The sequence below is a fragment of the Syngnathoides biaculeatus genome, chromosome 4 (assembly GCF_019802595.1).
Source record: "Syngnathoides biaculeatus isolate LvHL_M chromosome 4, ASM1980259v1, whole genome shotgun sequence".
Lineage (NCBI taxonomy): Eukaryota > Metazoa > Chordata > Actinopteri > Syngnathiformes > Syngnathidae > Syngnathoides > Syngnathoides biaculeatus.
Window position 1 is genome coordinate 33,104,495 of NC_084643.1, and position 27,372 is coordinate 33,131,866.

The 27,372-nt window shown below is 41.0% G+C and overlaps 1 protein-coding gene across 1 annotated transcript; it reads left to right on the forward strand.

The window, feature by feature from the left end:
- The first annotated feature begins 17 nt into the window (after nucleotides 1-17).
- Nucleotides 18-26,997, forward strand: snx2 (sorting nexin 2). The gene is made up of 14 exons (XM_061817268.1): nucleotides 18-158; nucleotides 3,544-3,619; nucleotides 4,510-4,670; nucleotides 8,676-8,742; nucleotides 8,827-9,018; nucleotides 9,090-9,168; nucleotides 12,506-12,581; nucleotides 14,183-14,296; nucleotides 14,387-14,480; nucleotides 17,266-17,471; nucleotides 18,265-18,408; nucleotides 23,762-23,842; nucleotides 23,945-24,016; nucleotides 25,235-26,997. The coding sequence occupies exons 1-14, from the start codon at nucleotides 57-59 to the stop codon at nucleotides 25,283-25,285; spliced, it is 1,515 nt and encodes a 504-aa protein (XP_061673252.1). The 5' UTR covers nucleotides 18-56; the 3' UTR covers nucleotides 25,286-26,997.
- Nucleotides 26,998-27,372: the final 375 nt, after the last annotated feature.

The following is a 27,372-nucleotide window of genomic DNA, read 5'->3' on the forward strand; positions in this document are numbered from 1 at the left end:
CAAGTGCGACTTTATTTGTTAGTTCCGAGCAATTCCGGCAAGTACACACGTAGGCAATGGCGGCCACAGCCAGGGACCCTCCGCCCAACCACAGCGACTTCCAGGAGGTGGAAGACGCTGAGGACCTGTTCCCGGAGCTGGCTGGCGGCCCTCGCGAGGTGAGAGAGGGATGGGCTGGGCTGGGCGTCAAGCTAGCAGCGGACGGGGCAAGAGCCTTTAGGATATTTTTCTCAGATAAACTTTGGCAAGCCACGCCACTATTTCTACTTTCCCTCTCTAAAATTGTTAAAATAAGTAAATGAATGAAGGTGAGGTCAACGTGACTGCGGAAGCCATCGAGAGTGTCCAGTTTTTAGGCGAATAAACAGGGTAGGACAGGTGTCGCGTGCTCGTGCGTCAGGTGACAGTCACGCACGTGAAGATGGGGCGTTCACAGCCCTTGGGTGAATTTAGAAATTCCACTTCAATTTTAGGCTTTTTTTTTCCTTTTTCGATATTCAACAATAAAAACGGGAAGATGTATTTATTTAAGATTCATTTTTCCAGGAAAGGCAATGTGAACATATTGTCATTTACAGTGCTGACCTGGCTGCAGACAATAGAGTAAAACGAAACAAAATCAAAGCAAATGCATGTATAACAAGCTGCATTATGTGATATAGTCAGCTACATGAATACATCATGGGGTATCGGTGGCATCATTCAGACACCGGTCTAAATTTTCTTTTTCGTGGGTACGCTATTTGTACGAAATATTGATCAATCCAGACTGTTAAAAATGGCTTGCACTCTTTGAAGATGCAATGACAATAGCTCAACATGAGAGTTACCAGAATGGAAGGATCTGCCCGACACCAGCAATATGATGGATAAAAAATTCATAGTCTCAAAACAGGTGCATCGAATACGTACAGTATCCCTCATTAACCTTGTAAACTATCAGACTGGGTTGAATGAGGTAAATTTTTATTTGATGTAGAGTGTTCGCTTATCTGCAAAAAAAAAAAAAAAACAAACCCAAAAAGAGTACAGGTAGTGGTTTGCATGGTGGGAGAGGGAGAGCATCCATCCATTAATTTTCTTTGCCACTTATCCTCACAAGGGTCGCGGGAGCGCCAGAGCCCATGTCAGCTGTCAACGGGCAGGAGGCAGGGTTCAGCCTGAACTGGTTGCCAGCCAATCACAGGGCACATCGAGACAAACAGTCGCACTCACAATCACACCTCGGGGCAATTTAGAGTCTGCAATTCATGGATGTTTTTGGGATGTGGGAGGAAAGCCACAGGGAGAACTGGGATTGAACCCGGCTGCCCCACTGTGCCGCCCTTAGATACCAATGAGTGTTAAATAGATGAAGATATGCCAATGACTTTGCATGATTTAGCCGTCAGAATGTGCAATGAACCAAAAAACATGCATGGTCACTTGTGTGATTTTTGAAGTTGTACACAAAGCTCTAGCAAATTTTTGTATTGTTTTCATTGTTTAGATCAGTGTGAGTTATTAGTGTGTTATGAGAAATCATAGGGCTTCAGCTAGTTTAGCGTAATTGATCAGAAAAGGATTGAATTATGACAAATAATGTATTTTTGATTATCTCTGCCAGCAGTGTATATTGACTAGCAGAACACTTGAATGGTTGATACCGGTATCGGATGATAATGATCTTTTTATGCTGATCACCTGATCGCCTTTATTGTCATAATTTGCCGATCCAATCAATGACGTCATTGATCGGCTAATCAAAAGTCATTTACTCCGTGTCTCCATTGTGCCCACTGTATTCGAATACAAAAACATTTTTTTTTAACATTCTCCCATGTATTTTGCGTAGAACTGTAACTATCTGACAGTCAATAAAGTTTTTAAAAAAACCTTGGCTCCATGGGAGATACAAGACGACTGTGAGACACATAATGCGCAAATCAGACTACAAGACGAATTTGCTCTTTCACGATTGCAGGACGTCCAACTAATTACTGTAAGGCTTGCTTGATGGTTGTTCACATGCTTTTAATACGATACGACTCGCAAGCAGGTGACAAAACGTTACGTAGCTGAGTAAGCTAGTGCTAGCACTAGTGGTTGTGTGTAAACATCCTGCTGTTCTATGGAACAGATGATGTGACCAGAGCAACAAATTTCAACTTATTTAGAGCCAAGGCACATACTTTCCAATTAAAAAAATCTCACGTCACACCAAAAAAAAAAAAAAAGTCAGAAAAAGAAGACACATTAATTGCTGTATGTATTTGCTGGCATCTAATAGAAGACCATTAATTTGTTCTGTCTGTCTCTTTGTCTTACTGGGATAAATACATGAGCAAAGATATATAATTTTAGAGCAATGAAGTACACATGTATATACTGCAAATGAGCAGATCATTTAAATAGACTCATTGCACCATCTTGTGAATGAATCTGTGCTTGGTTATTGTTTTGTTGTAACTCACTGATTGGTGATTGCCCCAAAAATCCTGATCGTGCAAAGCGTAGCATTTTGTGACATTCTTGTCTCGTTAATTAAGGTTGGAAAACACTGGTTTAGACTCACAGTTCATGCCCTTGTTTCACTTTTTTGTCCCATCAGCACTTGGAATTCTTTCCTGCTTGTAATTGTCTTCCCGTTTTGTATCTTTGTGCTGAGTAAGGAATAAGGAAGTTCCTGGTTGTCAGTTCCTTCTCGTGACCAGTCAGCGGACAAAAAAGTAGTTGTAATCCATTTGTAATGTAATCCATGTATATATATCCAACCATTTTCTTTCACCGTTTATCCTACGGGGAGTGCTGGAGCCTATCCCAGCTGTCAACGGGCAGGAGGTGGGGTACACCCTGAACTGGTTGCCAGCCAATCGCAGGGCACATCAAGAAAAACAGCCGCACTCACAATCACACTTAGGGGCAATTTAGAGTGTCCAATTAATGTTGCATGTTTTTGGAATGTGGGAGGACGGGGAGAACATGCAAACTCCACACAGGCAAGTCCGGGATTGAACCCGGGACCTCAGAACTGTGAGGCGAACGCTCTACCAAATGATCCACCGTGCCGCCCATATTTTTTCACAGTATACAGGGATGACCCCGGCACCTGCTTGCAGTCAGGTAGGATTGGCTCCAGCATGCCTTGACCGTAGTGAGGACAAGCGTTGTAAAAAAAAAAAAAAAAAAAAAAAGGATGGATGGGCTCTCTCCGTGGTTTTCTGGAGTCCTAAAGCTATGAAAATGGCTTTTTCACGCATTCTAGACTGATGGATGTCAATTACTTAATTTCTTGTCTATTCTTGAATTCCTCCAAATGGTGGCATTTTGTTGTATCTTTTTGAGATCTTTTGGTTGATGTCAGACAGCATTCCTATTTAGACCCACCCCTACCCCACCTGTCAAAAGTGCCGTCAGACAACGCTGCGCCTCGTGTGTCAATATTGACAGGCGCTAACCGCTGTGCGACAGTTACACGCGCCGTCAGACGCCTCAGGTGTCGAATATTTACTATGTGTTGACTTTCTGTCTCGTGTCACTTCCTGTTTCTTTGTCCCACCTCAGGAAGTGGAACAAAGCGGCAAGAACTCCAACGGGCCCAAGCAGGACTTTGACCATGACACAGATGACCTGTTTGCTGGTAAGCACTCGCCTGATGATGTCATACAGTGGTCCATTTAATTCACCAGTTTAATTTTTTAACTTAATGTACCTTTGTATCAAAACATTATTCCCCATTGACATGAATTGAAACACCACTGATTTGTACCAGCATCCTTTTTTGGTTGGATTTTGATTAGAAATAGCACAGTATTGTCTAAAAATCTAATAAGAAAATGTATTGGATCGGTGCACTTCAGGGATGTTAGTGGGCCTTTTTTTTTTGTTTCCATTTTGCACGAGACAAAGAAATTCTGAACATAATACTAAAACCAATAAAAAAAATATTAATTAAATAACTAATTAAAACGAACTGAATTTGAAAAACAAAATGTCAAACTTAAAAAAAAATAAAAAAAGACTAAAAGTTATGAACTTTCCCATTTTAATTTTGGTATTTACTGTACGTGTTGTATTGTTATGTTGAATGTGTGGCTTAAAGCGCCGTAGCCTAGCGAGTGACTCCAGGAGCCGGAGTCTGAGTTGCTCCTTGTGAGTGTATTCATTTCGTGTATTTGTCTGTGTTTGACTCTCTGCCCTGATCAATAAATGGCTGAATGGGCATCGATGTCTGTGTCCTTGCCCACATGTGAGGACATTACAGTACCTTAGTTAACTAAAAATTGTATGCAATGAATGTTTGAAAAAAAGAGTTCAAAAAGATCTAATGCTAATGAAAGTACTGTAAAGTTAAATACAACTGACCTATATTAAAAATATATACTGTGCTGTATTAAAACAAAAATATTGAAGCCACTGGGACATTATACAGTTTTATTATACACTGCAGGGTGCCCACTTTCGAACGGCACTAAAAAAATGGTTTCTCATGTGTGCGTGTGTGTGTCGGTCTGTCTGTCTGTCTGGTAGAGGCCACTGAGGAAGTGTCGCTGGACAGTCCGGAGAGAGACGTACTGCTGTCAGACGGGCCTTCGCCTGCCATCACGCCCATCACACCACCCACCTCTGTCATCACGCCACGCATAGGACATGCCCATGACGACATGTTTACACATTCCTCCTTCGACGAGGTAAACACCCGCAAACAGACCAGGTTAAACATTGACTCTATGTGGCCATGTGCTGAAACTGGAGGGGATTTTTTTTAAATTGCTAATTCAAATTGGGTGCATGTGCATCTGTCGCCCAGGCTTAGCCAAATTCTCATTTTCTCACCTCATGAAGTTATTTAACTGAATAAAGCAAATAAGTGTTTCTTTAGGGCCCAATTTGATTTGTTTTTTCATTTGTTTTGGGGCAGTTAAAAACTGAAACTGTAGCAAGTGTGTGTGTCAACTATATATAATAGTGTATGTGTGTGTGTGTGTGTGTGTGTGTATATATATATATATTATATATATATATATATATATATATATATATATATAAAATGTATACACACTTTAAATACTGATATTTGTAAAATAACAGTAAAAATGAAAAAATATTTGAAATATAATAAAAATCAAGTTTACAATTATTTAAAGTGTGTATACATTTTTTGTGACACCCACTATATATATATATATATTTTTGGGGGGGTGGAGAAATTAATTATTTGATGCTCATGCTGATCTCTTTCTTATAGTACTTTCTTACTCAAGTAATTATTGGATTACTTTTTACCTGTACTTGAGTCATATTATTCTCAAGCAACAGTACTCTCCTTTGAGGATATTTTTTTGGCTACTCCTCCCCTGGGTGCCCATGACAAAACAAAAAAAAAGAACAAAAAACACATTGTCTGATTAATAAAGAATTTCTTAGCAAATTGTTGTTGAAAGTAAGTATTTGGTCAATATCACAAATTCGTGTCAATAATTTCTTGTATCCACTTTTTTGTCAATGATAGAGGTCAAATGTTTTCTTTTAATTTTTCACAAGTTTTCACAATTCCATTCCTCCATGCAGATCTCCTCTTTGGGACTGCCGCTGGGCAACACAGACTTTCAACTCCTTCCAACAGTTTCTATGGGGTTAAGTTCTGTAAACTGGCTAGGTCACTCAAGGACCTTCTTGCGAAGCCACTCATTCACTGCCCGGGTCGTGTGTTTGAGATCATTGTTACGTTGAAAGATATTTCACATTTCATCTTCATTGCCCTTGCGAATGGAAGAGGATTTTCACTCAAAATCTGGCGCTACAAGGCCCCATTCATTCTTTCATTTACACGGATCAGTCATCTCCCTCCCTTTGGAGAAAAACAGCCCCAGAGCATGATGTTTCCACTGTCATGCTTCACAGTAGGTACGGTGTTCTTTGGCTGGAACTCGGCATTCTTTCTCTGACAAACCCGACAAGTTGCGTTTTCACTAAAAAGTTCTATTTTGGTTTCGTCTGACCATATAAAATTTTTCCATTCCTCTTTGAGGTCATCCAAATGCTCTCGAGCAAATCAGACGGGCCTGGACATGTACTGGCTTAGGCAGGGGGACGTATCTGGCACTGCAGGATTTCAGTCCTTCAGGGCACAGTGTATTGTTGATGATGGTCTTTCACTAAGTTCCCCCCTTGTGGTTGTGCAATTTTATTTTTTTTCCCCCCTCACCATTCTTGTGATCATTTTGACCCCACAAGGTGAGAGCCCTCAGATTGATGCAAATTATCAGGAGTCTTCATTCAACTTTTTCACAGTTGATTTCTTCACACCAAGCTGCTTACCTATTGCATATTCACCCTTCCCAACCCGGTCCAGGCATCCAATTCTGTTTTTTTGCATCCTTTGACAGATCTTTGGTCTCTGCCATTGTTTGGAGGGTGACTGTTTGATTTTATGGAGAGGTGTCTTTTATACTGATAATGTGGTCAAACAAGTGCCATTCATACAGATAACAAGTTGAGGACAGAGGAGGCTCTTAAAGCCCAAGTGTCATCCCTATAAACATTCTAAAATAGATATTGTAATGACAAATACATATAACATTATTCACTTCAATGTGTATACGAAAAAATAAATGTGAGCGCAGAGCACGTCATTCTACGATATCCAAGTGTCGCGATATTGGCTGCATCCTTCGTCCGTGACGTCACCCGGACATTTGCCAATGAAAACACGCGGTGCACCCTAACTATGGGAGACAAACGCACCCCTTCTGACACAGAAGCTCTTTTCAAAAAGGAGAACACCACACAACCGAGTGACGTTACCGGGGCAATATTACACTATTGTTTCGAGCCCTCGGGGCAATATTACACTATTATATCGAGCCATATTCAGATGATATGCGATCACAGCCAAACCGTATCCCCGTCCGATCCACTTCCGCCGCGGAGATTATCCATCGCGGATGAGCCTGCCGGTGTGGCTTATGACAGAGGCGAGCCGTCCTGCTTTAGGCTGGACAGACGCCGCAGTACTGAGCAACACAGTCGAGCTGGGGCGCTCTATGCACGCACACGGCTGAGTGAGGCATTCTTGGCTGGGTTCTTCAGAGCCACCCCTGTCCCAAAGCCTAATGCGCAGCCTTCGCAGAAGCAGTAACCGCCGAACGCGGCGCCTCAGCCGGTGTGGCTGATTTTCGGCGCCGTGGTGGCATATAATGGAGCCTAGCCGTGCTACTTTTAGGGGGATGTTCAAAGCCGCCGCAGTACTTGTTGAACACCGTTGAGCTGAGGCGCATTACTGCCTACCTGTTATTTGGAACCCACGAAGCTCTTGTCCTGCACGGGTGCAATCCATTTTTCACAACGAACCGGCTCTCTTGCAAACTTATGAAGGCTAAATCCTTTCTCCCGAGTGTTCAAGCAATGTCCAGCAATGCAATGAGCCGGGATTTTGGCTAACACGAAGGAACAACGAGCTACCTTCCCGGAGGTAAAACTAATGGAAACAAACGAGTCCACTACGGGGTGCCTCTGTCCTGTACGTCACCTTTTGCTTCTCGAAAACAAACCCTGAGCGGATTTTCATGGCGGGAGTTGCAAAAAGCTCTATACGTCAAAATCATGTTTTGTGGTGGGGAAAAAAACGCATGGACCCATATTGGCTGACGTTTCTTCATTAATAACATACAAAAAATCATCCATTTCATGACAGGAGCCCTTTAAAGAAGAATTTACAGATCCGTGAGCCAGAAATATTGCTTATTTGTAGGTGACCAAATACTTAATACATAATTTGCAAACAAATTCTTTAATAATGATTTTACAATTTTTTTTTTTTTCCCCTCTCATTTTATCTCTCGGCGGCACGGTGGTTCAGGTGGTTAAAGCGTTGGCCTCACAGTTCTGACGAGCCGGGTTCGATCCCAGCCCCACCTGTGTAGAGTTTGCATGTTCTCTCTGTGCCTGCGTGGGTTTCCTCCGGGCACTCTGCTTTCCTCCCACATCCCAAAAAGATGCAACATTAATTGAGCACTCTAAATTGCCCCTACGTGTGATTGTGAGTGCGGCTGTTTGTCTCTATGTGCCCTGCAATTGGCTGGCAACCAGTTCAGGGTGTACCCCGCCTTCTGCCCGTTGACAGCCGGGATGGGCTCCAGCACTCCCGCAACCCTTGTGAGGATAAGCATCAAAAGAAAATGGATGGATGGATTTTGTCTCTCTTGGGTGAGGTATACCTGTGATGAAAATTACACCCTCCTTTCACCTTTTTAAGTGGTAGGAGATGCACAAATGGTTGCTGCTTAATTGTTTTTGCCCCACAATATACATACTCATGACCGTACACACACAAACACAGTATATGCACCACGAAACACCTATACACAGACACGCACTTGCATACACAAATGCACATACACTTATGTACACACACAAACATTTAGACACACAAACACACACTTCTAAACGAATACACACATCTATACAAGCACATCCATGCAAACACTGACACACAGGAAAAATAATACACTCAAAAACACCCACACAGACACGCGTGCACATAATTATATTTGCACACATGCACTTTCGTATACACACACACACACACACACACACACACACCACACACACACACACACACACAGTACAGCTGAAGACCATTTTCTGCTTTTGTTGTTGTTGTCTTGTGATATGTCATCATTGTTGCCGTTCAGATAGAAGAAGATGAGTACAGCAACATCTTGGACGTTCTCATCTCTGTGTCAGATCCTGAGAAAGTTGGTGAGTCCCTCATCGTCCCCTCAATGTCCTGAACTCAAACCATGTTCCATGTTGCATCACGTAACTGCGTTTCAATGTTTCCAGGTGACGGCATGAACGCGTACATGGCCTACAAGGTTACCACCAAGGTGTCGCCGTCTTCATCGTTGTTCAGGCTCCCTGAGTTCTCGGTCAAGCGTCGCTTCAGTGACTTCCTGGGCCTTCACGGGAAGCTGACGTCCAAATACATGCACGTGGGCTACATCGTCCCCCCCGCGCCAGAGAAAAGCATTGTGGGTACGTTGGTGTGACAACACAAATGTGTTCTTCCGGGGACACGTATGATGTGCGTAATGTGTTGTGTGTAGGAATGACCAAGGTGAAGGTTGGGAAGGAGGACCAATCCTCTAATGAGTTTGTGGAGAAGAGAAGATTGGCCTTGGAGAGGTATGAAGACGATACAATTTGACATCACATCACTTCTGATGTCACATGTTCTTAAAGGGGAAATCCAGAGCTTTGCATGAATAATGTATCCAATAGGTCATATAGTATGTACTCTATTTTGACAATGTGATGTTAAATCCTCTCTCATTTAATAGTGTTCTGAGAAGATTTTTGTCAACAATTCCGAATTTTTAGGGGCACTGCCATTTTCGCGAGTCACATGACTTACGTGCACGGATGTGACGTCTAAGGTGCCGTACCAAAGGTTCAAGTACATTGTGCCCAGCGCTGATTTCTCTGATTTATCCTCATCTGATGAAGAAATAGCTGTATCGGTTGATCGGGAAGATGGAGGGACGGAGGAATACTTCCATACAGATTTAAACATGTGCCTGTAATTAATGTCAAATACTCGGATGGTTCTTCGGGCGGAATGACGCCGGAGTCTGACCACTCGAAGGCCAACGAGCGGGACTTAAGTGTATAAACAAAGACCCCCGGAGGTCTGGGCCAGCAACCGCAGATGGTTCTTCGGACGGGAATGACGCGGAGTCTGATGAGCAAGCTCTGGCGGTGGGCCGTGAGCCGAGCTTCGGCGTCTGGCGGAGGCCGTTAGCCGAGCTTCGGATTGTGGCCTCCGCCGGACGCCGAAACTCGGCTCCCTCGTCAGACTCCGTATCATTCCCGTCTGAAGAACCATCCGCGGCTGCCAGCCCGGCGCTCTGGGGGCCTTTGTTTACGCACTTACGTCTTACGCGCGTAGACCTCTGTGTAGTCAGACTCCGGCGTCATTCCGCTCGAAGAACCATCCGAATATTCAACATTAATTACAGCCACAGGTTCAAATCTGTATGGAAGTATTCCTCCATCTTCCCAATCAACTGATACTCCTATTTCTTCATCAGATGAGGATAAATCCGAGAAATCGGCGCTGGGCATAAATGGTGTCCCATGTAATCGAGCCTTTGTTGGGGCACCTTACATGTCAGATCTGCGCACGTAAGTCATGTGACTTGCGAAAATGGCAGCTCCCCTGAAAATTCATGATTGTCGATAAAAAATCTTTTCAAAACACTCTTAAATGAGAGAGGATTTAACATTACATTGTCAAAATCGAGTACATATTACATGACCTATTGGATACATTGTTCATGCCAAACACCGGATTTCCCCTTTCATATGCCTTTAGTGTATCTTTTGATGTCACGTTCAGAACAATGTCAAAAGAAGGGTTTCCTGTTTGAAGACACATTGTTAACATGCTGAGTTTTGTCACGTGTTCTGAACAATGAAGTGAACATGCTGTGTCTTTGATGGAAGATGATCTTCTCTGTTTTTGTTTCCTCTTTGTAGTCAAGTTGTCAATGTGATGTGAGTTTTGTCATAATATGATAAGCAAGTGTTGCTTCTTTGCGTCACGTTCTTATTGTGACGAACTAGTGTTACCTTTTTGATGTCGCCTCCTGAGAAAAAGGCCAGCAGGGTTAGCATGTTTCCCTAACAGTTCTGAGGACCCACGCTCAAATCCGGCCTTGCCTGCATGGAGTTGGCATTTTCTACTTCACTCACTTCACTTGCTGCCTGGGTTTTGTCTGGGTATTGTGTGGATTATAGGTTAACTGAAGACTAAATGGCCCATAGTTGAGACTGAGTGTGGATGTATGCCCTGCGATTGGTTGGCGGCCAGTTCTGGGTGTACCTGGCCACCAAAAGATAGCTGGGATAGGTTCCATTAGTAGTAAGAATAAGGTATGTAACAAGAGATGGATGTTCCGAACAATGTGACAGTCGAGTGTTATATCACTGATGTCACTTAAGATGATGAGTTTGTGGGCCCTCTTAGATGTGGTATGTTCGTAACATGATGAGCTAGTGTTGCGTCCTTGATGTTGCGCGTTAATAATGTGATGAGTTTTATGTCACATTCTGAACAATGTCACAAACGAGTGTTGCGACTTTGATGCCACGCGTTCCTCATGTGGCTAACTAATGTTACCTCTTTGATGTCATATGGTCTTAACATGATTGATATGGGTGGAGCGGTTCACAAATTCCACAGTTTGGTTCCGATCGGGTTTTGTAGTCATGGTTTTCAGTTTGGTACATTTCGACTCCTAGGAAAATCAATTATGTCTTGGATCATTGGCTTAGTAGTGAAATTATGTTTGCAGCATTATTATTGTTGTTATAATTATTATTTTTTTTTTAAATCAAAAATATATAATTGCTTTTCTATCTATGTCAGCGGCGGTAGAACAATTTAAATACTTGGATTAGAATGTCCAGTGAACTTGTGTATCCACCTGTTGCAAATCATACAACTCCGTAAGTCATGGCATATGAGTATAGCAGCTTTGTGTTAACGCTAACAATGTGTGTGAATACCGTAATTTCCGCCCTGTAAGCCGTGACTTTTTTCACACGCTTTCAACCCCGCGGTTTATGCGGTGGTGCGGCTAATTTGTGCAAAGGAGGCAATCAAGCGGAAGAGGTAAGAGTGAGACCGGTGGAATTTATGTGCCGAGGTAGTGACTTTTACCAGTCTGGCCGTGTTAGCGCTGCACTAGCGTGTTACTGCCGTGTCTGAGTGATTTTTACCGGAAGGTTATTTTTTTTAACCGGCCCTGTTCGCGCGGTGGTAGCGTTAGCATTAGCGAGGCGGCGCTAGCATTAACCTCTCTGTGTACCCTCTTTCTTTGTAAATATCTCGGCTTTTACACAGCTGTGGCGTATGTATGTATGTATTTCTTTTACAAATGTACTCTGTGAGGCTTATAACCAGGTGCGCTCTGTAGGCCGGGAATTACGGTAAATTGAGTCAAGGTCATTGTTTCAGTCTTCATTTTGTTTGGTAGATTACTGTGACGTTGTTCTCGTGTAAAATAGGTGCCTTGGATCAACAAAATATTACTGATGATAATCAAACGTAAATGATCTCAGTTAAGTGCTCATGCATCAAGTTCTCTATAGACTTTATTTTTGTTCCCAGCAGCATTGAAATATGCTTATAATATTGGGACAGACAATTCTTATCTTTTAGGGTGTAAAGCACACCACAATGGATTAGAAATGGAACAAACAAGATGTGCTTAAACTTTAGACTTACATTCTTAATTTGATATCGTTGCTATCACATGCTGGCGGACAATTTGTTTGGCGTCACGTTCTTAAAATAAGTTCATGTCACATCTCTGAAGCCACATGGTCTGAAAAATGCTGTCTTTTGGTGACAACCACGTTTGATGTTCTCCAACGTGACATCGGTCTTTGTAGTCGCTTTCCTCACAAGATGATGAGCTTGTGGTTTCATGTCATCGTCTTTGATGTTGCGGTGCAGGTACCTGATGCGCACAGTACAGCATCCCGTCCTGCTCAAGGATCCTGACCTCGTTCAGTTTCTGGAGAGTTCTGAGGTAAACAAACAAAAGTCATACGTTGATGCCCCCCTCCCCCACCTTGCCTATTGGGACTGTGCTAGTGTGCAAGGGGGCGTGGCCTGCAAAATAAATGGTTGTCTGTCAGCAACTTAACAGATGAATTGTGGGGACGCTTGAGCGAGCAAGGCTTTGTGTCCGGCCCACTTAATGAAACACAACCAGGAGGGGAGCTATAAATGAAAAGCACCCCCCCCGGTCCGTCCCCCCCCTTCATTTAGCCTCCATCAATGAGGACCCCCGAGACCCACCTCTGTTTAAATGGCTTTGGGAAAGGGGGGACCACGTGCGAAAGTAAACTTTTCCAAAATGAAGAAAAATGAGCTTCTCAGCTGACACCGGGATTTAATCTGGAATGCGGAGGACATTGCAATTGCTTTGAGTGGTCTCGGAATGACGGGAATTAAGGAGAGAGAGCGAAGGAGACGAAGGTGGGGGAGGGGAAAGATGGCGACAAAGTGATTGTGGTGAAAGAGAGACAGCGGCGGCTAATTGAACGGGGAGAAACAAACGTCACAAGTCATTTTGTGTCATCAGAGCCCACCATGACACCATCTTGCTCCATTGGGGGGCGCCGTCACACCACCGCTTTAGTTTAGCACCAGCAGTATCAATTTAGCACCAAAGTCTCTCCCCTCACACGTTCACAAGAGTCGTATGAGAAGAGCAGAATTTTTCCGAGAGTGTTTGCTTTCATTCAGAGACAACATCCCACAGCCAGGTAATTAGATGGCACTCGCATCTGGACTGGCATAAATAAAAGATATCTCACACATCAATACAGCCGGCATTTATTGGCCTGTGCCTTTCACACTGAGCACAGAGAAAGCAGGAAAGTGCAGTAAAAGTGTGTGTTTTCATGCCGCTATCCAGCATCCTGCAAATGGATGATTAGATGGTGTGCCGGTGTCAGTCTTCTAAATCAGCAAGATTGGAAAAGCCTTACCTTCAACACAACAACAGCAGCAGCAGCATGCTGCAGTCATATAACGATGTCAAGTCCAGTTCTGATGTGATGTATAAAATAGTTCACAGTTGCTTACAACACATCAAGGCGGGTGAAGTTCGTCTCAGGTGTAGGGCTGAAACAATGAATTGATGAATCTGAAAAAACGCTTAATGCAATGATATTTTCCCTCAAAGTAAATTTGTAATAAGCTGTATTGGGATAAAAATAGATTTTGGAATAAAATAATGCAGAATTTATTTTTACATCATTAATCGATAGAGTAATCATAAAAAAATAATAAATTCAGTGCCTGCGTCCCTGGAGTGACACCCTGGTACTGACTTTGCACTATTCAATATCACATAGCTTCTGTTACACACTTGATGACGGCTGTAACTCCTTCATCATCTTGTATAAAATAGTTGTCTGACTGCCACAGTTGCTTTCAACCCAGCATTGAGTAGTGGGAGTTGATTGTTAAACGTCATCATTACATCCTTTCCCCTATTCCCCTTAATCCCCCCCCCCCCATACCTTTCTCACAGAACAGCCACACAAGGTAGAAATTCATCTTTGAAGAGTGTTTGTCTTTTTTTTTTTCTGTGTGTGTTTTTTTGCGTGCATTTTGCAGTTGCCGCGGGCCGTCAACACGCAGGCGCTGAGCAGTGCAGGCCTCCTCAGGATGGTCAACAAGGCGGCTGATGCAGTCAACAAGATGACCATCAAGATGAACGAGTCGGACGCTGTGAGTTGCCCTTGGGGGCGGGTGAGTGGGGAGGTTAACCTTGTTACCATGATGGAAGGCTTCATGTGTGCGCATGTCTGTGTGTGTCAGTGGTTCGAGGAGAAGCAGCAACATTTTGAGAATCTTGATGTACAGCTGAGGAAACTGCACGCCAGTGTTGAGTCACTTGTGTGTCACAGGAAAGGTACGTAATTGTGTGTGTGTGTGTGTCTCTGTGTTTAATATTGCTGCCAAATTACACCGACTAGTAACGACTACGTCGACAAAATTGTCAAGAATCGATTTGATGGTCCATTTCGTTTAATTTTTGAAGCTTTGTTTTCTTCTCAAAAGTGACAATCTGCCCACTGCTCGCTGTGATCGCTTCTCTCCTTCTGGCTTAGACGCAGATGCAGTAGTGGCTGTTTGAGCTCTTTCTGATGATGTACATGCAGTGTAGTCGTACTTACCCGGCTAACGGGTTAGCAACAGAGCCCAGAATTTCATCAAAAATACGAGAGGGGAATGCGATGCAGAAGCTGTGAGATGGAATATCCTTTTCATAGCAGCATGACAGTAATACACAAGTATTGAAAAAAGGAAGCATGACGTGGAGGCTTCAATTTCTGATGACGAAAATCAGTTGTCAAGGTTAGCAATTTGTGTCGTCAGCTGCTAACATTAGCATCAATGGCTGTGAGCTACTTGCTTGAAGCTGTAATCTTTAACAGTGACTTGAGGCTAACAGTAACGATTTCATTAGCTTTAGGTCACAAGTTACGTTTGATATAACCTTAAAAACACGTATAGAAAGAGAAAACCGATATGTTGTCGCAGACTGTTAGTGACATGCCTACGTGGTGACTATGTTGTTGGGGGCATCAGGCTTATCATTTGCAATGCACGAACGTTTCAAAATAAATCAGAACTTGCTCATTTCTCAACCGATTTTTATGAGATTTACGTTTTTGTCATCAAAGCAGGTGCGCTTTTGGAAGAAAAAAAAATTAAAAAGAGCCCAGAAATAGATCAGAACCTAAGGCCAAGGTCAGTCCTAGTTCCTTTGTTGTACATCATTGTGCATAGTTTTGGTTCCTTTTTTAAGTGAACTAAACATTCCCATCTGAAAATATTAAAGGCCCTTTTGTCATCATCTATTATAATGTAAGAAATGGTACAAATTGCAAAGTTTGTTAAAAGTTGATTCTACTGTTACCAGATAAACATTGTAAATAAGAAACTTCCTATTGTTATATCTGGCCAAATAAAGGTTACAAACTGTCTTATCTTTTTCCACATACCATACACACATCATGCTAGAAGCTAATGATAGTTATGTAAGATCAGGTGCAATAAACTGTAATTTACCTATCGCTGGCATCGGGCTCTGTCCACATACCTTCAAAAATATTACTTTTCAGGAAATAATAAAAACAGCGCATGTTCAACCATTATCATTGCATCGTCAAGGAGGAATCCATTCTCAACACTTGATGAACTATGTAAAGGACTAAATTTGGACACAGGAGGTCTCAGCCAGACGGCAGCAATATGATCTGATTATTCTACTAATCGTAAATGTAAGTGGTGACGAGTCCATCCACCCATTTTCCTCCACTTACAATGTGAGGTCGGGCCGCGGGCCCCGCTGTTTCAGCAGGGAAGGCCAGACTTCACTCTATGCAGCCACTTCGTCCAACTCTTCCAGGGGTTTCCCGAAGCATTCCCACCCCAACCAAGAGACATAATCTCTCCAGCATGTCCTGGATCGTTCCTGGCGTTTCCTCCTGGTGGGACGTGCCTGGAACACATCACCAGGGAAGCGCAGAACCAATTCGGCTCTTGATCCCCCACTCAATTCTCCCCTTACTTGTGAACAACTTGAACTCCTCTAGTTGGGCCAGGATCTCCTCCCTGACCCAGAGAGGGCACTCCACCCTTTTCTAACTGAAGACCATGGGCTCATATTTCGAGTTGCTGATGTTCACTCTCGCCGCTTCTCATGCTGTGAACTGTTCCAGCGACAGTTGGAGATAAAAGCGTGATGAAGGCATGCATGCATGCATGCATGCATGATACTGATGTCATCAAAGTGGACCACCTCAACAACCCGGATGCGCCTACAAATTCTGTCCGTAAAGGTAATGTACAGAATCGGTGATAGAGAGCCTGGGGGAAGTAAAACTTTCACGAGAAACAACTCGAGGTAACTGCTGGGAATCTAGACCAAACTCTGACACCGGTCACACCAAGCAGGTATCAAGCAGTCCACTACCCCATACTCCCAGAGGATTCCCTGAGGGACACAAATGCCTTCTTCAAGTCCATAAAATACGTGTAGACTGGTCCGGCACCCTCAAGGAGCCTGCTGAGGCTGTCCAGCTGGTCCACTGTTCTACGTTCTGGAGGAAAACCGCACTGCTGCTCCTGAGTCTTTACTTTGGCTTCCTGATGGAGCCTCCTCCTCAGAACCCCTGAATAGACCTTACACAAGGGAGGGTTGCAAAACAGAACTGGTAATGGTGATTTAAAATTAAATGTCAAATTTTGAAGCCTCAATGTATAAATGATCATGACTATTTTATGGTAATGTTCTTGACAAAACCTTGGAAATTTGGAAATTCACACAAATTTGAACAAATTGTTCTGGAAGTGGGTCACTAACAGTGTAGTGGTACACTTACTTGATGTTGGTGCCTGCAGCGTGTGTTCAGTTCCCACTCGGTGGCAGCCTTTATATGTGCCCTGCGACTGACTGGCAACCAAGAGTGTTGTCTGCTTTTCGCCCAAAATCAACTCAGATAGGCGACAGCACTCCCTGACCCAAACCAGGATAAGATATATGCGCACGTACAGTGTTGTGTGACATACTGTATATGCATTTATGTTTGTATTTGTTGACAACATTGTGGAGAAAGTAGAAAACGTCCACACAACTTGCACTCTAGTCATTTTGTTGTACGTGTGTGTATTTCTCTTCCCGCACACAGAGTTATCTACGAACACAGCGCAGTTCGCCAAGTCTGCAGCCATGTTGGGCAACAGCGAGGACCACACGGCGTTGTCCCGAGCTTTGTCTCAGCTGGCTGAGGTGGAGGAGAAGATGGAGCAGCAGTACCAGCAGCAGGCCAACGCTGACTTCTACTTTCTGGCGGAGCTCCTCGGAGACTACGTGCGCCTCCTCGCCGCCGTCAAGGTGTGTTTTCAGCACGCTCTTCTTTTTGCAATTTACGCTGCAAATCTTCCAATAGGACTTAGTGCTGTGTGGAATGCCTTGGCACTACCGGCTACCACAAACCTTTGCACTAGTATCACTGGTGCAACCAACTTTTTCACTCGGTTGCAGCATCACATGATTTGGTCGCCCCATTTTTTGAGCAAGTACAGCATGACCGTGGCACACCAGAGTTTCAACAATGACTCGAGATCTTTGCAAAACTGCGAACAAGAATTATAAATCATTACTACCACAGTTATTGCACTTTATTTTAAGGATGATTTGTTTTCCCATCCATTCCTCTTGAAAGGAGTCTGGCCTTTTGAACTTTGCACATACAGTATCTTTATATGTCTATAATGGATAGATATAGATTAGTTAGCTTTGTTGGCGTCATAAAAAATGTTATTAAGACGTTTTGACATGACTGTATTTGTAACACAATTGAAGCAGGCAATCTTTGCGGCTTGCTGTACACGCCCACACGCACGCAGGCACACACTCGTAATTTTGAAATGATCATACGTGAATGTTACTCCAGGAAATAACTGCACTCCCGCAAGGTGAAATTTGTAATCGGGCAAGCTGAAAAAAAAATTGGGAGTTTCAAGCCCTGTACATAGAGGAGGTGCGATTCAAAATTCAGATTGACCTGTAAAAAGGCAATATATGAGGATGCGAACAGTGAATCACATTATAATGAGGGGTGGGGGTCACTGTATGACATACTGTATATAATACATGGATGATTGAGTGATGTTTGTGTGGACAGGCTGTGTTTGAGCAGCGTGTGAAGGCCTGGCAGAAATGGCAAGACACTCAACTTCTACTGCAGAAGAAACGAGAGGCCGAAGTCAAACTGCAGTTTTCAAATAAATCGGACAAAGTCCAGCAGGCCAAAGACGACATCAAAGAGGTAACACTACCGCATCGCTTTGTTAAGAAAATGAAACATTAAAGTGGTAGCAGTAACTTGTATATTGTTATTTATCCGTCCATCCATCCATTATCTGAGCCCCTTATCCTCACAATTATTATTACAGATGTGATATCAAAGAGGTACTGTAACACTCCCACTTAAGATTGTTAAAGGGACTGAAGTCATTTTTGTTTTGTTTCTGAAAACAATACATATGTTTGAAGGTACCCTATGTGGTGAAAACGTGCACACTATGAACAATTTAATACTGAAGCGTTCAGATTTCAGTTTTTCACTGTTTCGGTTGGAGGAAATTGAGATGGGCGGAGCCAAAAACTAGCCTGATGACTAATGCTACCTACCCACCAGATCCAAAAGATCACTTTGCCTCAGCTCCTTCGCTTGTGTTTGAATGTGGGACACTTTTGGACACGGCAAGGGGTGGGGCTGACGACATGACTTCCTGGATGAGGTCATCTTCTTTGAGCGTTTGCCTGCGTCATCCGTATCACGTCGTTCGCGCAGATTCACATCTATCCCCGCAAACTGCTTTGAAGTTTTATGTAATCACGCCCCACGAAATGCCCAAAACGTGTCCGGTGTGTGCGAAGCATAAGGGTGGGAATTGGTCAGATTTGATCAAAATTAAAGCCGTTGTTGATTCTTCTTAGCGATCCAATAAATTCCTCATCAATTATCTTAAATATTCCCGAGTAGTTTTATGATGTGGGTAAAAGTAGTTCTACAATCTTCCAGAACAATTGTCTGTACAAGACTTTTTCCAGCATGTAATGACGCACGGTCCGGAGTTCACCCCTTTTGAGCCACATTGAGTCAATTTGTGGTGACCCTGGCAGAACCTGTTCTGGCCATGTATATTCATGATATCATGTTGTGTTTCTGTGATTATTTCATATTTATCTTCATACTGTACTATTTGGGAGCCTGTGAGAAATTTTTAGTACAATTGCGTTCATAGCTATGACTTGCCAGAGTCATAATTATTGACCTGTTGGTGGGGGGCATCAAGTGTGCGTATATGAGTGTGCCTGCATGTTTGATTGTGTGTCTGTTTGTTGTGTAATGTCATTTTGCTTTACCATTAATTATTTTGTTTATTGGCTATTTCATGCATGTGCTGAAAGGATATATATATATATATATATATATATATATATATATATATATATATATATATATATATATATATAAACACACACACGTGTCACGTGAATTTGTTACATATATGCATACATGTGTCACTTACATGTGAATTTCTTTTTGGTTGTGTACACTATTAAGTTAGAGAAACACATTATAGTCTACAATATGTATTATTTAGACACGCTGGCCGTATGCAGTATTCCGAAAAGTGTTGCGACATAATGACAGCGTCACAGCGTTGTAAAATGCCATGTGTTGGTGCGCTATTTCTTACTTGTATAACGAACAAAACGCTTGTTAGCACACAGTTGTTGTCCGCAAGTTATTGGCCATAATAATCTGGCGCCGATGCATCACTTTGTGTCGCTGCCGTTTTTCTTTGCCGCCATTCCGTGGTCTCCCTGCCAACGTTAGCTGTGTTAGCTTTGGCTGTCTACTTCAAGCTAATACCCGGGATTCCCACATAGTTTCCAGGCAGGACACGACAGGTTTAGCTCCTAGTGCCAAGAGTATGTCATGTGATTTATAAATAAATAAATAAATAAAATATAGAGAATATTAGCATTGCAGTTTTCCTGGCTCGTTTTGGCTGAGAAGTAAAAGTTCCTGACAAAATATCCATAATATTCTTGAGAAATGATGATTGGGATTGGGTTCTAAAAACGCAAACATTAGCTCATCACGTTCTTGGACCATGTTACAGCTAAGAGGTATCACTTTTGCAATACAACGAATTTTTCATCCAAGAAGTGTTCACTTTCTGTCAATGTGATTAAAAACAAACAGTTCAAGATGGCGCTACCGGTAACCCCGCCCCTCCCAAACTTCCCTGTGCGGTATGTCGAGTGGAGTGAAACAAACGCACCTTTGCTACTCACTCAAGTGAAAAGTTTGTTTTTGTGGCTGAGGAATTTTACCCACAGAAGAAGAAAAAAATACTTTTATTAGCCCGTCAGCACACAAATTCACCCTGCGAGCTGTCTGTCAGAAAACACACACACACACACACTCGCTGACTGTCGGGGGTCCGTTGTTAGCGAAGGAGATGTGGGGGGCGAGGTGGGAGCGGGGGGTGGCTTTGTTGTTGCTGTCAGAAGTTGACGTTTGTCAGTAGAGTTACAACAAGCCTTTATTTACTACACATGGACATGCCTCACGCAACTTCACGTTACACATGTAAAACACACAGACACTCACGCTTTAACTTAGGTGGGGGGGGCTTGCAAAAATATCCTGAGTCCCGAAGGCTAAGGTGACCACATTAATGATGAAACAAGTTATTATAATGGAATTGAATTAACGTATTTTCTCTATTATTTTAAGTGTATAAAATTGTAATAATAAGCTCATGCATTATATTTCTAAAACTACATCAGAGGTGGTAACAATTTTATATTGTATTATTTATTAAATCTATAGTTATAATAATTGCCTAATAGTAAATCATACTATCTCATCAAGTTTTTGACACACTGATAATGACTTTCATTTTTTTTTTTTTTTTGCTTGAATTTTTTTTTTCCCCATCATGACTTGCTGTACCAGGAAATTGAAGAGGTAGGACTCGATGCTTTGACCACATAAAGCTCCATTTTTTTATTTTTATTTTTACTTTCATTCCAAGTGTGACATTTTCATCATATTTGTATCAGTCATATGTTGTTTTTTTGTTACATTTTGCATCATTTTTTTAATCACTTTTTTGCCATATGTATTTTTCATATATTGATACTTTTCTCACATTTCCATCAAAGTGGATTCATTTTTTTGTTTTAATTTTTTTTCTGGATTGTCAAAGCCGATTGTTATCATTCCTCCATCCATTTCATCTTATATCTTTTGTCTTCATAAAGGTCGAGGATTGCTGCTATTTTTGGGCGAGAGGCGGCTTACAGAAACAACCATTCACCACACACATTCACACTGATTTCCATCATATTTTATATACATATATACAATTTATAACATTTTCACAATATTTGTAATCCATCATCACAATTTCCTGTTTTTCTGTGATACTTTTACCTCGTCATATTTGTACCTCTTTAACTTTTGTATTGCCTTTTCCTCCTATTTCCTAAATTTTGTCTGTTTCATTAGATTTTCAAATTCAGATTTTAATCCAATTTTTAAAAATCCTACTACATAATATTACCAACATTTCATAATTTTATCCAATTTAAATCTTATCTCATTTTTTATCATTTTAAAATTTCCATACATTAACCACATAATCATAATCAATATATTTTTATATGCATCATTTACATTTGCTACTACTGTTTGAATAAAGAACCAAACTGAGTTTAATAGTATCGGTATTTAAGTATTAATTCAAAAAAAATATTTGTATTTGATTTCTGTGACATATTTGTGAAGTCAATTCTGAATGTTTTCTTAGTTTATGTCAGGTTTGAATGGCAATTACCGTAATTCCCGGCCTACGGAGCGCACCTGGTTTCAAGCCTCACCAAGTACATTTGTAAATAAGCCGGAGCTGTGTAAAAGCCCCAAGTGCCCACATTGAAACCCACATTGAAACAAGAGATATTTACAAAGATGGTACACAGAAAGAGTTTAGCGCTAGTGCGGCACTAGCGCGGTGCTAGTCCTAATAGTAGCACCACGCTAATGCTAGTGCTAACACTAGCACCGCTCTAACGCTAACAGGGCCGGTTTAAATAAAACTTACCGGTAAATATCATTGAGACACGGCAGCAACACGGTAGCACAGTGCTAACACAAGCGGTAAAAGTCACTTCCTCGGCACATATATTCCACCCATCTCATTCTTACCTTTTCCGCTCAAGTGCCCCCTTGCGGCAGTTAAAAAAATGCACTAATTAGGCACATCACCGCATAAAGCGTAGGGTTGGAAGCGTGTGAAAAAAGTCGTGGCTTGTAGGCCGGAAATTACGGCAGTAGAAGAAATTGACCCCTCCGTACAGGGCACTTAACCACGCCTCTTGAAGTGACGTCACGCCACGTGCGCTCACGTAAGCCAAACAGTAAAAATGGCAAATACAATACAATACAATACATTCTGAACTGAGACAGACTCTATGCTTCTGATTTCATTCAAATCAATGATATATTATAGATTCTAAATACAATACATTCTTAACTGAGAGAGTCGCCATGCTTCTGATTTCATTCAATCATTCACATGTAGCGGTGTTATGCCAGCGGAGAACATCTCATTCATTTATACGAGACGTGTATTAAAAATCAAATTTAGGGCATATCTTCGTGCAAACACCGTCTGGTTAAGCTTCTGGCCGCGAGCCAGCAAGAAATCAATACGTTTGTGCAGTCCGATCATCGCTAAATATCGCTCAACAAAGAATAAGTGTGTCAATCGTTCACACGTACCAATGTTATGCTAGCGAAGAACTTTGAATTCATTTATACGAGACATGTATTGAAAATCAAACATAAGGCATACCTTCGTGCAAACATATGTGTTCCGTTTGATATTAAATGGATTTAGTTGATGATGCGGTCTTCCACAAAGTTTGATCCATCGAAGGCATTTTTCGTACTGGGTCTTCGGTTTTGGAAAGGGTACAAATCGAACTCCACCAACTAGCCTTTCAGGATACCTGTCGTCACTATTACAAAGTCCGTGACTACACCTCTTGACCATATTTTTTGTTAAATAACCCAAATACGCGATAAAACGCTAACTAAACCTATACTGGACCATGCAATGTTGTCTGAGAAAATGGCGGGAGCAAAAACGGGCTTTGGTCTATGCAGATCTCTGGCCTCTGATTGGTCAGTGACGCGGATTGCGCAATATCCACGGAGGGGTCAATTATGTTTCAGTTGACAATTCAACTGTTGAACTCTGAACGTGTTTGGATATTGGAATAATGAGTTGCATTTGTGTGCATTTTGGAATGGCTTTTTTTTTTTTTTGATGCACTCGTGTGCAGTAATCACGCTGTGTAAACCTTTGGATATGCTCCACCTGTGAGCTGGAGGCCTGATCTCGGCGAAGGAGAAGTATTCACACTAACACAGATTTACAATATTTGAGAGACTGAACTGTATTTAGTTGTTGAGTGTTTCACGTACCGCTGGAGGTATCTTGTGTACCGTTGTAGAAGGTAGCAGTAGCACACTTGAGTTTGTCGCCACTGACGATGCTGGTGACGCATTTTTGTGCTTGGCGTTGTTGCAGTTGGAGGGCAAAGTCCAGCAGGGCGAGCGCGACTTTGAGCAAATTTCCAGAATCATTCGGCGAGAAGTGAGTCGCTTCGAGGTGAGAGCCCCCCCCACCACACCGTGCCAAACAACATGGCCGCCTGTGCCACACCCACTTTTGCATTCATAAACAACCTTGTCGTCATTTGCTTGACCGCAGAAGGAACGCGTCAACGACTTCAAGAGCATCATTACCAAATACTTGGAAGCCCTCGCGCTCACGCAGCAACAGGTAGTGTCCGTGTATTTTTAGTACTTCTATAGCTATAAAATATTTAACACGTTTATTTCATTCTAGTCTACATAATATTTTAAGATTTTATTCCTCTTTTATTTCTTGAGGAAATACAGTGAAATACTTTCATTAAATTTTATCTCAAATGTATTTGAACATCTCAGTATATGTTTTGTTTATAAAACTTAACTAAAATATTTTGATACTTCTAGATCCGCAAATAATCAATTACAAGGTTTTATAGAGCTTTTATGGTTAAAAATTTTAAAACAGTATTACACTTTTCTATCTCTAAAAAATGGATTTCAACATTTTAGTACATTTACACTTGTAAATGTTTTTTATTGCATTTTTGTGTCCAAAACACATTTTCAAACATTCAACTTTTATTTCAATAGAAAAACTTTGAAATACTTTCATTACTTATCTCTAAAAATATATTTCAATGTTTTAGTTCACATTTATGTCTACAAATACTTTGTTTTGTTGCACTTTTATATGTATTTTACAACATTGTTGTACTTTCATAACTCTAAAAATATTTTGTTTTAGATGTCCTAATATATTGAAAAGTTTTATTTCATACAAATGTTTAAAAATGTTTTTCCACTCTTAATATTAAAATATTTTGCACATTTTTACTCTACTTTATCTACAAAATGTTAAAATCGTAAACATATTAACATTTTTCAACCTTTCATTACACTTTTGCGACTGTTAGAATGTATTTTTGCACTTTCATATCTATAAAATAGCTACATATAGAAATGTTGAATTGTGTTTTTTGATTATGAACATGTTTTATTGTGGTCTTCTATCTGTAAATGTAGCAGTATACTTTTGTCGCTAAAATATATCGTCAAACACATTTTAAATAACGTATTTATACACTTCAACACTTAGGTGTATTTACCTTATTATTAAAGTAGGTTGCGTACAACTTTTGAGTAATTATTTGAAATGATACTAGATATACAAATGTTTGTACATGTAACCATTTTTATTGTACTTATGTATTCACAAAATATTTTTTTTAATATGAGGAAATAAATGGTTTACTGACCTAAAATATATTTGAACCATTTATTAGGCATTTTCCCTTTTTGGCCTTTTATTAGTGTATCAGGAAAAAATGTAAATATATATTTTTTTCCTTTATATAAGCTATGTACTGTAATGATGATAACGATAATATTTGTATATGTTTGTGAACAGCTGATTAAATACTGGGAAGCGTTCTTACCAGAGGCCAAGGCCATCTCATAGATCACCCACAATGCACCTGGCCTCCTAACCAGGACCCCCAGCGAGCGCATATTCTCCTCCTCTTTTTTTTTTTTCTTCTTAATCACCTGACTGGGGCGGAGCTTCTTTTTCTGTGTTTTGAATGCACCGCTGGCCCAAGATGGCATCCACTTTTTGTATTCATGAAGTCGGAATCTTTGTCAACTTTTCTTCTTTTGCCAAACTTTCCCGTCTTCTTCACAAACAGCCACATAAAAATGAAACAATGTAACATTTTTTAAACTAGGCCGTATTCGCTTACGAGCTCATTATTCAAATATAAGCAGTTATTTAAAAACATCAACCATTATCCCCATTTATTTTAGAAGTTTCAGTGACAGCTCATGTGCTAGCCTGTTAGCTAAATGCTAATGCTAGACAGCACAATACTGAAATTTAGGTGTAGTGTCAATAATCAACAATTCTGTCTGCTAATCAATAAAGTGCTAATTTATTTTCGCTAAAATGTGAAATCAGAAATGCCGTCCAGTCGTCTGAGAAATAGTCATGAACAGGGAAGAATATTGAAAAATATCATTCGTCAGCAACTTTTTCACTTGCTTACGGCTCAGATGCTTTGCTAACTAGCAGCTAGCTAGTGTGAAAAAATGTTTGCTTAAATTGTTTTTCACCACTTCATCTTAATTCTTTTTTTTTTTAATTTTTAATTTGTTTTTTTATTGTTATTTTATACAACTTGTTAATGTCAGCTGGCTCACTAAACGGGCTGTCCAGATGAAAAAAATCCTTGCCCCTGTCACATTTAATGCCTCCTAACGCTAGCATCATCGCTGATAGCACTACAGGGGTGTTGAATTGTCAACTTTTCTCTTTTACTCTTTGGTTTAGCTTTGCATGCTAATCAAGGAGTATTTGACTTTTGGGAGGAGCTAATCATGCTAATTTATTATGACAAAAATGTGAACTGAGAAAAGGCATCTTGGAAGAGCGCTCAAAATGCCTTGACCTTGATGTTGTCTTGTGATTCTGACACTAACTACTAACTAGCTAGTGTGGCCTGCCTGCTCTATGATCTCAATACACTTAAAATCTTTGTAATATTTATGATTCAATTTCTACACTTCTACAAAGCATTTACACCAAACATGCTAGACCGCTAACTAGCTTGCGGCAGGTTAATCTGTTGGAGAGATGCTAGCGCTAGTCACTTGTAACGCCTCCTCACACACACTAGATCACCAGTGGCGAGTTTTCTCGCATCGTCGCACACTAATTGAGTTTGAATGCTGAGGTGGTATTTTCTCTTTTTGGGGGAGAGGGCAGGTAAACGAATGAACAAAAGTCCAATGCATGTTGCTAAAAATATGAAAAGAAGAAAGCTGTCCACTAATTTGTGAAGACGTTGCTAACGGGGAATCATGTTGTGGAAAAATGTGACAGATGAAACCTCAACTTTGGCTGTTTTTGTATGTTTACTTTTTAGCCACTCAAATACTATGCTAACTAGAAACTGACTCCGAGGTTATGTAACGATTAAAGAGCATATTTTCATGAGATGACATTTAAATATTCTAGTTTTTCACCACTTTGTCTGATTTGATTATTTTTCCCCGCTAATTTGATTTGATTTCAACAGTTGTTTTTTTTATTTCTGCCAATGATAAACTTTCATATTTTGTAACTTTGCTGTGAAATATTTAGTTGTGATGGAAAAGATGAAAATAAAGAATGTATTGTCATCACTTGATTTCAACTCATTTGAACATTTAATATTTGTGTTAAATAAATAAAACATTTGGGCATTTTGCCACTTTACGCCTTGGCTTCCCAAGTACTCTTGCACCTAGGACGGTAATTGGTAACGTGTTAACTGATGACATCATTACATTGTTTTGTTCGTAGTGGAAGTAACAACATCCTTTTGGCGGAATTCTCTGTTTTCAGCTCTTAACGAGGCTATTTACATGAATCGCTTAGATCTAATGAAAGTACTTCCTCCGCTTCTGCTGTTAAGTAGTAACAGTACTTCTATTCCATTGCAGTGATCTAAGTGTCACTCGCTACTTTTATTTATCAATCATTGCTTATTTAGCAACTATTTCAAGGTT

Excerpts from the sequence above, each read along its gene's own strand:
- snx2 (XM_061817268.1), top strand. The coding sequence starts at position 57 with ATGGCGGCCACAGCCAGGGACCCTCCGCCCAACCACAGCGACTTCCAG. Across the intron at positions 3,620-4,509 it reads CACAGATGACCTGTTTGCTG|AGGCCACTGAGGAAGTGTCG; the intron begins GTAAGCACTCGC and ends TCTGTCTGGTAG. Across the intron at positions 18,409-23,761 it reads CCAAAGACGACATCAAAGAG|TTGGAGGGCAAAGTCCAGCA; the intron begins GTAACACTACCG and ends GCGTTGTTGCAG.